General features: G+C 48.5%; 2 protein-coding genes across 2 annotated transcripts; both read left to right on the top strand.

Moving 5' to 3' along the window:
- The first annotated feature begins 2,528 nt into the window (after positions 1 to 2,528).
- On the top strand, positions 2,529 to 3,017 carry LOC138370797 (uncharacterized). The gene has a single exon (XM_069335401.1). The coding sequence runs from the start codon at positions 2,529 to 2,531 to the stop codon at positions 3,015 to 3,017; it is 489 nt and encodes a 162-aa protein (XP_069191502.1).
- A 141-nt stretch (positions 3,018 to 3,158) lies between these two features.
- LOC138370791 (uncharacterized) lies at positions 3,159 to 3,971 on the top strand. Its single transcript, XM_069335395.1, has one exon. The coding sequence runs from the start codon at positions 3,159 to 3,161 to the stop codon at positions 3,969 to 3,971; it is 813 nt and encodes a 270-aa protein (XP_069191496.1).
- The last annotated feature ends 11,029 nt before the right edge of the window (positions 3,972 to 15,000 follow it).

The raw sequence follows: 15,000 nt of genomic DNA, 5'->3' as shown, positions 1-15,000 counted from the left end.
CCTGAAGAACTTGTATACTGGACCTGAAGAACTTGTATACTGGACCTGAAGAGCATGTATACTGGACTTGAAGAACATGTATACTGGACCTGAAGAACATTTATACTGGACCTGAAGAACTTGTATACTGGACCTGAAGAACATGTATACTGGACCTGAAGAGCATGTATACTGGACTTGAAGAACATGTATACTGGACCTGAAGAGCATGTATACTGGACTTGAAGAACTTGTATACTGGACCTGAAGAACATGTATACTGGACCTGAAGAACATTTATACTGGACCTGAAGAACATGTATACTGGACCTGAAGAACATGTATACTGGACCTGAAGAACATGTATACTGGACCTGAAGTTCATGTATACTGGACCTGAAGAACATGTATACTGGACCTGAAGAACATGTATACTGGACCTGAAGAGCATGTATACTGGACCTGAAGAACATGTATACTGGACCTGAAGAGCATGTATACTGGACTTGAAGAACTTGTATACTGGACCTGAAGAACATGTATACTGGACCTGAAGAACATGCATACTGGACCTGAAGAACTTGTATTCTGGACCTGAAGAACATTTATTCTGGACCTGAAGAACTTGTATACTGGACCTGAAGAACATTTATACTGGATCTGAAGAACATGTATACTGGACCTGAAGAACATGTATACTGGACCTGAAGAACATGTATACTTGACCTGAAGAACATGTATACTGGACCTGAAGAACATGTATACTGAACCTGAAGAACATGTATACTGGACCTGAAGAACATGTATATTGGACATGAAGAACATGTATACTGGACCTGAAGAACATGTATACTGGACCTGAAGAGCATGTATACTGGACCTGAAGAACATGTATACTGGACCTGAAGAGCATGTATACTGGACCTGAAAAACTTGTATAATGGACCTGAAGAACATGTATACTGGACCTGAAGAACATGTATACTGGACCTGAAGAACTTGTATACTGGACCTGAAGAGCATGTATACTGGACCTGAAGAACATTTTTGTTACATTTTTGGCCATTCAATCCTCTCTCTTAAGTTAACGTCAATTTACTTCTATTTTAATCTCATGGAAATCGAAAACAGCAACTATACTCGCTGATGGAAACCTTAGGCATCGCTGGAAGACGATGATGGGAGGTTGCTGGGGGTTGCTGGGGGTTGCTGGGGGTTGCTGGGGGTTGCTGGGGGTTGCAAGGGGAATGGTGGGGGGCGGAGGTGATGCCCTCCAACCCCCACCCCCAACCCCTCTCGAGAGTGGGGGAGGAGATCGTTAATGTGGGTGTCTATTGTTGGGGAAGCCACAAACATCGAAAAGCGAGACACACACACACCTTAGAGCTCATAAAGCCAGCAATAGTCTGCCTGGCGAGGGTGGGTGGAAGAGGGGTTGAGAGGGCTGGGAGGAGCTCTATGGAGAGGGAGAGCGGGTTTAAGGGTACCAGGATTTGATGGAGAAGGGGTTTAGAGGCTCTGGTTCGCGGGGGAGAGGGGGGTCATGGGAGAGGGGGTTCATGGGAGCGGGGTCTGGAGGGATAGAGAAGAGGAACTCGGGTTAGCTGCGTATACTATTATACTTAAAAGTAAAATTAACCAGCAAAAATTTAGTTTGTAAATATATGCCAGACAATATATGGCGGAGGACACCTTGGTGGGTCCTCAACCTTTGTGGAGAAGGCAGTATAACTGCTGACTATCCGGTGGAGAAACTAACGGTCGTCTCGGGAGGCGAATTGACTGAACATATATAAGTGAACATTCCTTCATAAAGTAGACTTTTATGAAGGAATATTCGTAAAGACGCTACATTTTACCGGAAGCAGTTGATTATTCACAATTAAACAACTGCACTTATCAACTCTAATCATTCATTCGTGGATAAAATCATTGACAAATTCTTATGTTAATTTGCAGCAAATCGTAAACAAATTATAGAATGCTATTTACCTCAATCAAATTTCTAGATATGTTTTAAAATGCTGAGATAGGATGTTAACTAACATCTGAGACAGATGATGTTTTTCGTACCCACAACACCTGACAGCTGGGTGGACAGCGCTTCGGATTCGTAGTCCTGAGTTCTGGGTTCGATCCCCGGTGGAGGCAGAGACATATAGGCAAAATGTTTCTTCACCCTGATGCCCCTCCCTGTTACCAAGCAGTAAATAAGTACCTGGGAGTTAGACAGCTGCTACGGGCTGCTTCCTGTGGGTGGAGGCCTGGTCGAGGACCGGGCCGCGGGGATACTAAGCCCCGAAATCATCTCAAGATAATCTCAAGATAACCTCAAGATAAGATAACCCCTCACGACGACACAATGGGTTCGTAACGCGATGAACCAACTTGACTTTGTACTTACACAGCAAAATCTGAGAGTGAGTTGTTATGGCTCTCATGTTTACGTGTATATGATAGCTGTGTGATGAATTAATCGTATGTGTTGGATGTGAGAGTTGCTTCAAGTGTTTAGAGAGATGAACTGTATGGATGGTTCCAGCTATAAGATGAACTGTATGGATGGTTCCAGCGACGAGACGAACTGTATAGATGGTTCCAGCTATAAGATGAACTGTATGGATGGTTCCAGCGACCAGATGAACTGTAGGGATATTTCCAGCGATGAGACGAAATGTATGGATGGTTCCAGCGATGAGATGAACTGTATGGATGGTTCCAGCGATGAGATGAACTGTATGGATGGTTCCAGCGATGAGATAAACTGTATGGATGGTTCCAGCGATGAGATGAACTGTAAGGATGGTTCCAGCGATGAGATGAACTGTATGGATGGTTCCAGCGATGAGATGAACTATATGGATGGTTCCAGCGAACAGATTAACAGAAAGGATGGTTCCAGCGATGAGATGAACTGTATGGACGGTTCCAGAGATGAGATGAACTGTATGGATGGTTCCAGCGATGAGATGAACTGTACGGATGGTTCCAGCGATGAGATGAACTGTATGGATGGTTCCAGTGACCAGATGAACTGAAAGGATGGTTCCAGCGATGAGATGAACTGTATGGATGGTTCCAGCGATGAGATGAACTGTATGGATGGTTCCAGCGATGAGATGAACTGTATGGATGGTTCCAGCGTTGAGATGAACTGTATGGATGGTTCCAGCGTTGAGATGAACTGTATGGATGGTTCCAGCGTTGAGATGAACTGTATGGATGGTTCTAGCGATGAGATGAACTGTATGGATGGTTCCAGCGTTGAGATGAACTGTATGGATGGTTCCAGCAATGAGATGAACTGTATAGATGGTTCCAGCGACGAGATGAACTGTATGGATGGTTCTAGCGATGAGATGAACTGTATGGATGGTTCCAGCGTTGAGATGAACTGTATGGATGGTTCTAGCGATGAGATGAACTGTATGGATGGTTCCAGCGTTGAGATGAACTGTATGGATGGTTCCAGCAATGAGATGAACTGTATGGATGGTTCCAGCAATGAGATGAGCTGTATGGATGGTTCCAGCGTTGAGATGAACTGTATGGATGGTTCCAGCAATGAGATGAACTGTATGGATGGTTCCAGCGATGAGATGAACTGTATGGATGGTTCCAGCGACCAGATGAACTGCATGGATGGTTCCAGTGATGAGATGAACTGTATAGATGGTTCCAGCGACGAGATGAACTGTATGGATGGTTCCAGCAATGAGATGAGCTGTATGGATGGTTGCAGCGACGAGATGAACTGTATGGATGGTTCCAGCAATGAGATGAACTGTATAGATGGTTCCACCGACCAGATGAACTGTATGGATGGTTCCAGCGTTGATATGAGCTGTATGGATGGTTCCAGCAATGAGATGAACTGTATGGATGGTTCCAGCGACCAGATGAACTACTGTCACATCTCAACAATGGTCGCAGCCTCCACGTTAATAACAAATACCGAGACACGGGTAAGACATGATCTCGAGACCATCTGACCTATTGGCAAATCCGGCAAGGAAAACAAATATAAATTATTTAAAATGCTGACAAATACCAAGGTCTACAATACCTATTTATTTCTCGATATTTTGACACGTCTCGCCCTCGTAATATCACAATACCGTCCAGCTACTAAATGTATTACATTTGTTCGCTTGGAACACAAGTGTGTGCAAATGTAATGTTTTTATGAAATACATTAGCAGTGTAAATGTACTCTTTTCTTTGGAACTATAGATGTACACATATTGTACAACTTTCACATTATGATAACGATGAGAATTTATCATATAATTGAATAGTAAATTATATTTTCCATTGCTAAATGTTTCTCTAAACCAATAATCAACATTTTCTCTGTACTCGTATCGCTTCATGCAGGTCGGTGTTCAATCCCCGACCGTCTACGTGGTTGGGAATCATTCCTTCCCCCTCAACCCATCCCAAATTCCTTATCCTGACCCCCTTCCAAGTGCTATATAGTCGTAATGGCTTGGCTCTTTTCCCTGATAGTTCAATTTAAAATTCATTACTCGTAGTCTGTAAGAATGATAAAATGATGGAGTGTCCGGTACTCCTCCTGGGAAATCACTTCCAGAAACATCACACCAATCAGCAAGAAGCGATGCGACTAAGTGTATTATGACAGGCCGCTGGGAGATGGGAAGCGACATATTTCTCTTAGTTTCAGACAGACCATAAAATATAAGAGGATATACTGCCCGTGACTCCATTCAATGGTGGACTAAGTCTCTATAACGGGACGATTCTGAGAGCCGAAGCTCTTCACACAGGGGATTAACAATAGGCTTCGATTTATGTCAGGAGAATAATCTCACAGGATTTGGATTTGGGACTCCGGTGCTGGACGACTCGAGATTAGCAGCCCGTCCTCTACCTATGTCAATCCGTAAAATAATCCAGCTGTTAAATGTCTATCCAGAAAAGTTTCTGCCTAATCATTTCTGTGCCGATGCACAGAAACCGCCCCCCCCCCCCGGTAGCACAGCTGGGTTCGTTCTGGACTTATAATCGGAAATTCGGGGATCGAGTCCCGGGCGGTACGATAACGACCAGGGGCGCGTTTCCTATCACCTAATGCATCTGTTCACCTAGCAGTAAATAGGCACCCAGGAGGGGCACCTCGATATAAGCCTAACATGTACATATACCCTGGCTCCCTGGCCCCACGCCACAATGAATTAGGATGAACTACGGTGATTCAATGAACTACGGTGATTGAATTTGTACACATAAAAAATTATTCTTAACAAACTGGTCAAAACCGTTCAAAATGTAACGTATTAGATGTCCGCCGGGGCTACAGGCGCGGGCAGGCAGCCCTCCTGCCTCACAAGGTGCCTCACAAGGTGCTTCACAAGGTGCCTCACAAGGTGCCTCACAAGGTGCCACACAAGGTGCCACACAAGGTGCCTCACAAGGTGCCTCACAAGGTGCCTCACAAGGTGCCTCACAAGGTGCCTCACAAGGTGCCTCACAAGGTGCCTCACAAGGTGCCTCACAAGGTGCCTCACAAGGTGCCACACAAGGTGCCACACAAGGTGCCTCACAAGGTGCCTCACAAGGTGCCACACAAGGTGCCTCACAAGGTGCCTCACAAGGTGCCACACAAGGTGCCTCACAAGGTGCCACACAAGGTGCCACACAAGGTGCCTCACAAGGTGCCTCACAAGGTGCCACACAAGGTGCCTCACAAGGTGCCTCACAAGGTGCCGCACATGGTGCCTCACAAGTGCCTCACAAGGTGCCTCACAAGGTGCCTCACAAGGTGCCTCACAAGGTGCCTCACACGGTGCCTCACAAGGTGCCACACAAGGTGCCTCATAAGGTGCCTCACAAGGTGCCTCACAAGGTGCCTCACACGGTGCCTCACAAGGTGCCTCACACGGGGCCTCACAAGGTGCCTCACAAGGTGCCTCACAAGGTGCCTCACAAGGTGCCTCACAAGGTGCCACACAAGGTGCCTCACAAGGTGCCACACAAAGTGCCTCACACGGGGCCTCACAAGGTGCTTCACAAGGTGCCTCACAAGGTGCCACACAAGGTGCCACACAAAGTGCCTCACAAGGTGCCTCACAAGGTACCTCACAAGGTGCCTCACAAGGTACCTCACAAGGTGCCTCACAAGGTGCCTCACAAGGTGCCTCACAAGGTGCCTCACAAGGTGCCACACAAAGTGCCTGACAAGGTGCTTCACAAGGTGCCTCACAAGGTGCCTCACAAGGTGCCTCACACGGTGCCTCACAAGGTGCCACACAAGGTGCCACACAAGGTGCCTCACAAGGTGCCTCACAAGGTGCCTCACACGGTGCCTCACAAGGTGCCTCACACGGGGCCTCACAAGGTGCCTCACAAGGTGCCTCACAAGGTGCCTCACAAGGTGCCTCACAAGGTGCCACACAAGGTGCCTCACAAGGTGCCACACAAAGTGCCTCACACGGGGCCTTACAAGGTGCCTCACAAGGTGCCTCACAAGGTGCCACACAAGGTGCCACACAAAGTGCCTCACAAAGGGCCTCACAAGGTGCCTCACAAGATGCCTCACAAGGTGCCACACAAAGTGCCTCACAAGGTGCCTCACAAGGGGCCTCACAAGGTGCCTCACAAGGTGCCACACAAGGTGCCTCACAAGGGGCCTCACAAGGGGCCTCACAAGGTGCCTCACAAGGTGCCTCACAAGGTGCCTCACAAGGTGCCTCACAAGGTGCCACACAAAGTGCCTCACAAGGTGCCTCACAAGGGGCCTCACAAGGTGCCTCACAAGGTGCCACACAAGGTGCCTCACAAGGGGCCTCACAAAGTGCCTCACAAGGTGCCTCACAAGGTGCCTCACAAGGTGCCTCACAAAGGGCCTCACAAGGTGCCACACAAAGTGCCACACAAGGTGCCACACAGAGTGCCTCACAAGGTGCCACACAAGGTGCCTCACAAGGTGCCTCACAAGGTGCCACACAAAGTGCCTCACACGGGGCCTCACAAGGGGCCTCACAAGGGGCCTCACAAGGTGCCTCACAAGGTGCCTCACACGGTGCCTCACAAGGTGCCTCACAAGGTGCCACACAAGGTGCCTCACAAGGTGCCACACAAAGTGCCTCACACGGGGCCTCACAAGGGGCCTCACAAGGGGCCTCACAAGGTGCCTCACACGGGGCCTCACAAGGTGCCTCACAAGGTGCCTCACAAGGTGCCTCACAAGGTGCCTCACAAGGTGCCTCACAAGGTGCCCCACAAGGTGCCACACAAAGTGCCTCACAAGGTGCCTCACACGGGGCCTCACAAGGGGCCTCACAAGGTGCCTCACAAGGTGCCTCACAAGGTGCCACACAAGGTGCCACACAAGGTGCCTCACAAGGTGCCTCACAAGGAGCCTCACATGGTGCCTCACAAGGTGCCTCACAAGGTGCCTCACAAGGTGCCTCACACGGGGCCTCACAAGGTGCCTCACAAGGTGCCTTACAAGGTGCCTCACAAGGTGCCTCACAAGGTGCCTCACAAGGTGCCTCACAAGGTGCCTCACAAGATGCCTCACACGGGGCCTCACAAGGTGCCTCACAAGGTGCATCACAGGGTGCCTCACAAGGTGCCTCACAAGGTGCCTCACAAGGTGCCTCACAAGGTGCATCACAGGGTGCCTCACAAGGTGCCTCACAAGGTGCCTCACAAGGTGCCTCACAAGGTGCCTCACACGGGGCCTCACAAGGTGCCTCACAAGGTGCCTCACAAGGTGCCTCACAAAGTGCATCACAAAAGTGCCTCACCTCCCTCATACTGATTCATTAACAAAGACTAAGCCGCCCAATAGTTGGCACGGGCATGAATAGCCCGTAATCCCTCACGAATCACGTCTTATATTCAGGTATGATCCCCACACGACTCGTATAATCCCCCATGATTGATATAATCCCCAATCCATCGTATTATCTCCCAACGCTTCTTATAATCCCCAACACCTCGTATAATCTCCCAACGCCTCGTATAATCTCCCAACGTCTCGTATAATCCCCCCAACACCTCGTATAATCTCCCAACGCCTCGTATAATCTCCCAACGCCTCGTATAATCCCCCCAACACCTCGTATAATCTCCCAACGCCTCGTATAATCCTCCCAACGCCTCGTATAATCTCCCAACGCTTCTTATAATCCCCCAACACCTCGTATAATCTCCCAACGCCTCGTATAATCTCCCAACGCCTCGTATAATCCCCCCAACACCTCGTATAATCTCCTAACGCCTCGTATAATCCCCCAACGCCTCGTATAATCTCCCTACGCTTCTTATAATCCCCCAACACCTCGTATAATCTCTCAACGCCTCGTATAATCTCCCAACGCCTCGTATAATCCCCCCAACACCTCGTATAATCTCCCAACGCCTCGTATAATCTCCCAACGCCTCGTATAATCCCCCAACCGCTCGTATAATCCACCCCCTAACGCCTCGTATAATCCCCCAATGCCTCGTATAATCCTCCAACGCTTCGTATAATCCTCCCAACGCCTCGTATAATCCCCCAACGCTTCGTATAATCCTCCCAACGCCTCGTATAATCCTCCAACGCTTCGTATAATCCTCCCAACGCCTCGTATAATCCTCCAACGCTTCGTATAATCCTCCCAACGCCTCGTATAATCCTCCAACGCTTCGTATAATCCTCCCAACGCCTCGTATAATCTCCCAACGCCTCGTATAATCTCCCAACGCCTCGTATAATCTCCCAACGCCTCGTATAATCTCCCAACGCCTCGTATAATCTCCCAACGCCTCGTATAATCCCCCAACGCCTCGTATAATTCCCCAACCCCTCGTATAATCACCCAACGCCTTTTATAAACCCCCAACGCCTCGTATAATCCCCCAGCGAATAGTATAATCCCCAATGTTGACCAGACCACACACTAGAAGGTGAAGGGACGAAAATGTTTCGGTCCGTCCTGGACCAATCTCAAGTTGATTGTGCCTCACGATTATAATCCCCAATGCCTCGTATAATCCCTGAAAGCCTCGTATATTCCCCCAACGCCTCGTATAATCCCCCAACGCCTCGTATAATCCCCCAACGCCTCGTATAATCCCTGAAAGTCTCGTATAATCCCCCAACGCCTCGTATAATCCCCCAACGCCTCGTATAATCTCCCAACGCCTCGTATAATCCCCCAACGCCTCGTATAATCCCCCAACGCCTCGTATAATCCCTGAAAGCCTCGTATAATCCCCCAACGCCTCGTATAATCCCCCAACGCCTCGTATAATCCCCCAACGCCTCGTATAATCCCCCAACGCCTCGTATAATCCCCCAACGCCTCGTATAATCTCCCAACGCCTCGTATAATCCCCCAACGCCTCGTATAATCCCCCAACGCCTCATATAATCCCCCCAACACGGAGGGGTTCCGACGCACAGAATTGGAGCAGATATCTGAATTAGACGTGTCTGAATTTGGAAATGGTACTAAGAGTGGGAACCGAGGAGTGATTACCAGGCTGTATTTTAAGTCTCGTTTACTAATTTACGATTGTTGTCATTCATTTTGTGCCCTACGACTCCACAGGCGCCACAGGAAACACTGACACGTGTTGTTTAATGTCGATTGGTCAGCATCTTCAAGGATCTTCACCCGATATAAGAAAGAAGGGTAGTTATGACTGGAAAGCACTATTCTTAGAAAAGACTAAGGCTCGCGCAAAAATATCACGGCAAAAATGACAACAAAAAAGTGAGCTGTGATCTGAAAATGAAGACCTGAGATTCATCATAGTAAGAATTTAAGCTAAGGAATCATTGAATAGTTATTTGCAATACGTGCAAGAGAATGTCGATCAGACACTTATTGTAAGTTATAGTCTTGCATTATTGAACTCTGTCCTTATAAGTCCCTCAGAGAAGGAAGGTAAAGTTAATCCCCGGCATTTACAACCTCCTTAAGGAGAGAGATTATAAAAGCTTAATTAACATTCCCTAAACGGGCGAAGAGAAGAAGGGGAAACACCAAGAATACCACTGAATGAGACAGTCTAACAGGGAGGATGTTTATAAGATACTAAATGTACATTAACACACAAAAGCAGTAAACTGTGGATACAAATTAAGAAGTTTAGATTGAGAATATGGTAAATACTGAGAATATATTGGTAGATTTTTTAAATAGATTGCCGAATACCACAAAGACACGAGGTATAGTTTCAAGCGATGGTTAGACATATATATATATATATATATATATATATATATATATATATATATATATATATATATATATATATATATATATATATATATATATATATATATATATATATGTATATATATACCCACGGCAGGAAGAGCAACAGTGGCATATCCGAGACATCAAAAATCAGAACATCAGTCACCAAGAAAATAGAAGAAGGAAACACTATTGGCGCAATACGAGTCATCACCAGTGAGGACTCAATTGCCGACAGAGATGCCGCAACAGCTCAAGCCCTAAGGGAGAAACACCCACCCAGGGCTCCGCGTGAGGACGACATTGTACAAGTGGGGGCTACCGGAGCAGAACCTCTCTGGGTGGCTGAATCTGTGGTCCATAAAGCAGCCATGTCCTTCCCTACAGGATCAGCAGGTGGGTTCACAGGACTAAAACCCAACCACCTCAAGCAAATGCTCAACCCTGCACTGGGTGACATTGCAAAGAACCTCTTGGTGGAACTAACCAGATTCACCAACACATGTCTAGCTGGCAACATACCAGCGTCCATAAGACCTATCTTTTTTGGAGCATCTCTCTGTGCTCTAAAGAAAAAGGATGGAGGGATCAGGCCAATAGCTGTGGGCAATTCTCTCCGGCGTCTCGTCGCAAAGGCAGCTGCAAGAACAGTTAGTGATGCAGCGGCCAACATGCTGAAGCCAAAACAGCTCGGGTTTGGCATTCCACAAGGGTGTGAGGCGGCAGCCCATGCAGCTCGAGCCTTCATCGCCAACATCACAGACGAAAAGGCCCTTATCAAGCTAGATTTCAAAAATGCCTTCAATTTGGTGCGGAGGGATGCTGTACTCCGTGCGGTTCATAGTCATTTCCCTTCCCTCTACCCTTTTGTACATTCATGCTACAGTATGGATCTTAAGCTACTTTTTGGCGAACATGAAATTGACTCGCGAGAAGGCGTCCAACAGGGTGACCCCCTCGCTCCTCTCCTTTTCTGCTTAGTCATCAAACAAGTCACAGAGGTCCTGTCCAGCGAGCTTAACATCTGGTTCTTGGATGATGGTACCCTAGCTGGTTCCCAAGACTCCCTCCTGGAGGACATCAGAAAAATCCAGGAGCAAGGTGCAGTTTTAGGCCTCACCCTGAACCCTTCTAAATGTGAAATAATATGTTCCAACCAGGGCATCGTAGAGAGAATAGAGGGTCTTCTGCCAAATATCCATAAAACTAAACCTGAAGACAGCACACTCCTAGGAGCTCCCCTGGGGTTGAAAGCCATCGATGAGGTCCTTGATAAGAAAATCGCCGACCTTAAGAGGATGGATGGGAGGATTGAGGATATTGATGCTCATGATGCACTCTACCTCATCACCAGATGTCTGTCCCTCCCCAGGTTAACCTACTTTCTGAGGTGTTCACCATCTTACAGTAGCCAAAAACTAGGTGAGTATGACCGGTTACTGAAATCAATGCTAGAAAAAGCCCTTAACCTCTCTCTCGATGACCTACAGTGGAAACAAGCCTCTCTTCCCGTAAGACTTGGGGGCCTCGGAGTTCGAACAGCAACGCAAATCGCTGTTCCAGCCTTCCTGTCCTCCTTATCAGCATCCGACGACCTTGTGAAGGAAATTCTACCTGCCCACTTACATCAGCTGGCAGGTGTACATGATCCCAATTTTACACGCTGTGCCACAGAGTGGGCCTCTCGTGCAGGCCAATCACCTCAACCACCATCCCCAAAATCCCACAAGCAATCCAGCTGGGATGGTCCCATTGTAGACCAAGTTGCTGCAGAGTGCCTGGGTGCTGCAACAACACAACACGACATTGCTCGCCTCACAGCAGTAGCAGCACCACATGCAGGGGATTTCCTGTTAGCAACCCCAATGTCGGCAACTGGCACGCGTCTCACACCACACGCCCTCCGAATTGCTGTGGCCCTCCGCCTTGCTGCCCCAATCCACACCAGATATAGGTGTATTTGCGGCGAGGTGGTGGCTGACAGGTACGGTCACCATGGCCTACTCTGCCAAAGCACAGGGGGATGGCACTCGAGGCATAGTGAAGTTAACGACATCATCAAGAGGAGCCTCACTACAGCTGGATGCCCAGCTGAAAGAGAGCCCCGTTACCTAACGCCCCGTAACTCTGATGCTCTTATTGGTCGCCCGGATGGTATCACAGTGAACCCCTGGAAGAATGGCAAGCAGTTGGTATGGGACTACACGTGCGTATCAACCCTGGCTAACACCTACATTAACCTCAGTGTTGCACAACCAGGTGGCGCTGCCACCCACAGGGAAGCAGCCAAATCCCGTAAGTATAGAGAACTGGATCACCACTACAATTTTGTCCCCATTGCTTCTGAGACGCTCGGCGCCTAGGGTAAAAGTGCTACCAGTTTTTTGAAGGAACTGGGTTCTAGGCTCATTGAAACAACAAGGGACCCGAGAGCTGCAAGCTTTCTTTTCCAGCGCCTCAGTGTGGCGATACAGAGGGGAAATGCGCACTGCATCCAGGGTTCCTGCCCGCCATCTGAGGAGCTGGAGGAACTCGACAACCTATGACAACCATCTTTGTAACCCATATGTAACTCCTTTTTTGTAACAAAGTTCAAATAAAGTAAATATATATGTGTACATACAAAAGAATGGGGGTGGTAGGAGAAGATAATATTAGTGTTCAGTGAGAGTCCACAAGGTCTCCTCTGAATACTTTTTATTTTCTTCTCCGAGGCTATGGGTCCCCACATTGGCACCAGAGGTGGTACCCTCACAAACTTTTTATATGTATATATATATATAAGTTCAGTTCCACCTCCATCTCGTATGTTGTATGAGCAGCGTTGTATACACTCATACACCTGCGAGGTATATTCTCAGCGTGTTCTTGTACTGAGGCACCCGAGCACCGCCGGGTGCCTCAACTAGTAACATAATGACATTTAATTACTCACCCTCGTTCCCTCTTCACCATCTCACAAATGGTCGCCATTGTATCAGATTATTCGGTTTTCATTATTATCTCCTCTCTTAACATTGGAGTGGGGGGGGGGAGCAGGGGGCAGAAGCCATGGGACAGTGTGCGTTGAGTGGGACTTGGGACAGTGGGCGTTGGGTGGGACTTGGGACAGTGGGCGTTGGGTGGGACTTGGGACAGTGGGCGTTGGGTGGGACTTGTAACAGTGCGCGTTAGGTGGGACTTGGGACAGTGGGCGTTGAGTGGGACTTGGGACAGTGGGCGTTGAGTGGGACTTGGGACAGTGTTGGGTGGGACTTGGGACAGTGTTTGTTGAGTGGGATTTGGGACAGTGGGCATTGAGTGGGACTTGGGACAGTGTTTGTTGGGTGGGACTTGGGACAGTGTGCGTTGAGTGGGACTTGGGGCAGTGCGCGTTGAGTGGGACTTGGGACAGTGCGTGTTGGGTGGGACTTAGGACAGTTCGCGGTGTGTGGGACTTGGGACAGTGGGCGTTGAGTGGGACTTGGGACAGTGTTTGTTGGGTGGGACTTGGGACAGTGTTTGTTGGGTGGGACTTGGGACAGTGTTTGTTAGGTGGGACTTGGGACAGTGTTTGTTGGGTGGGACTTGGGACAGTGTTTGTTGGGTGGGACTTGGTACAGTGTTTGTTGGGTGGGACTTGGGACAGTGTTTGTTGGGTGGGACTTAGGACAGTGTTTGTTGGGTGGGACTTGGGACACTGCGCGTCGAGCCTAAGAGGTGCGGCTGACGGATAATTCACGGGATAGGTGTTGGACACTTGGGTTAGTGAGAATGATGTGAAAAGGATAGAGCATGAGGGTTGAGGATGTGTGTGTGTGTGTGTGTTTGTGTGTATTCACCTAGTTGTATTCACCTAGTTGAGCTTACGGGGATTGAGCTCTACTCTTTCGGACTGCCTTTCAACTGTCAATCAACTGTTTCTACTACTACTACTAGTATTTTTTCCCCCACACGACACACACACCCCAGGAAGCAGCCCGTGACAGCTGACTAACTTCCGGGTACCTATTTACTGCTAGGTAACAGGGACATAGAGTGAAAGAAACTCTGCCTATTGTTTCTCGCCGGCGCCCGGGATCGAACCCGGGACCACAGGATCAGGAGTCGAGCGTGCTGGCCGCTCGGCCGTCGGCGGGTGTGGTTGCAGGTGTGTTGACGCGACTGGGAACATTTCCAGCTAAACTCTTGAGGTTATCTTGAGGTTATCTTGAGGTTATCTTGAGGTTATCTTGAGATGATTTCGGGGCTTTTAGTGTCCCCGCGGTCCGGTCCTCGACCAGGCCTCCACCCCCAGGAAGCAGCCCGTGACAGCTGACTAACACCCATGTACCTATTGTACTGCAAGGTAACAGGGGCATAGGGTGAAAGAAACTCTGCCCATTGTTTCTCGCCGGCGCCTGGGATCGAACCCAGGACCACAGGATCACAAGTCTAGCGTGCTGTCCGCTCGGCCGACCGGCTCCCTTCCCTCCCGACTCTAATTCCTCAAAATACATTCTCATGCTTAATTCTGCACGGAAAGATCTCTCTGCGTAAACAATAAGCAAAAACATAAATAGGACGCTGTAAACAGATTAGTGCACCTTGGATTCTCTAACACACACACACACACACACACACACACACACACACACACACACACACACACACGCACACACACACACACACACACACACACACACACACAGGACTTAAACAGGTTGCAGAGATGGTCAGGGAAATGGCTACTGGAGTTCAACACCAGTAAATGTAAAGTTATGAAATGGGATCAGGTTATAGATGATTAAAAGGACAGTACACAATGAAGGGAAACTGC

The sequence above is a fragment of the Procambarus clarkii genome, chromosome 4 (genome assembly GCF_040958095.1).
Source record: "Procambarus clarkii isolate CNS0578487 chromosome 4, FALCON_Pclarkii_2.0, whole genome shotgun sequence".
Taxonomy (NCBI): Eukaryota; Metazoa; Arthropoda; class Malacostraca; order Decapoda; family Cambaridae; genus Procambarus; species Procambarus clarkii.
The sequence above is the reverse complement of the archived record's forward strand: the minus strand, read 5'-3'. Positions and strand labels throughout refer to the sequence as shown.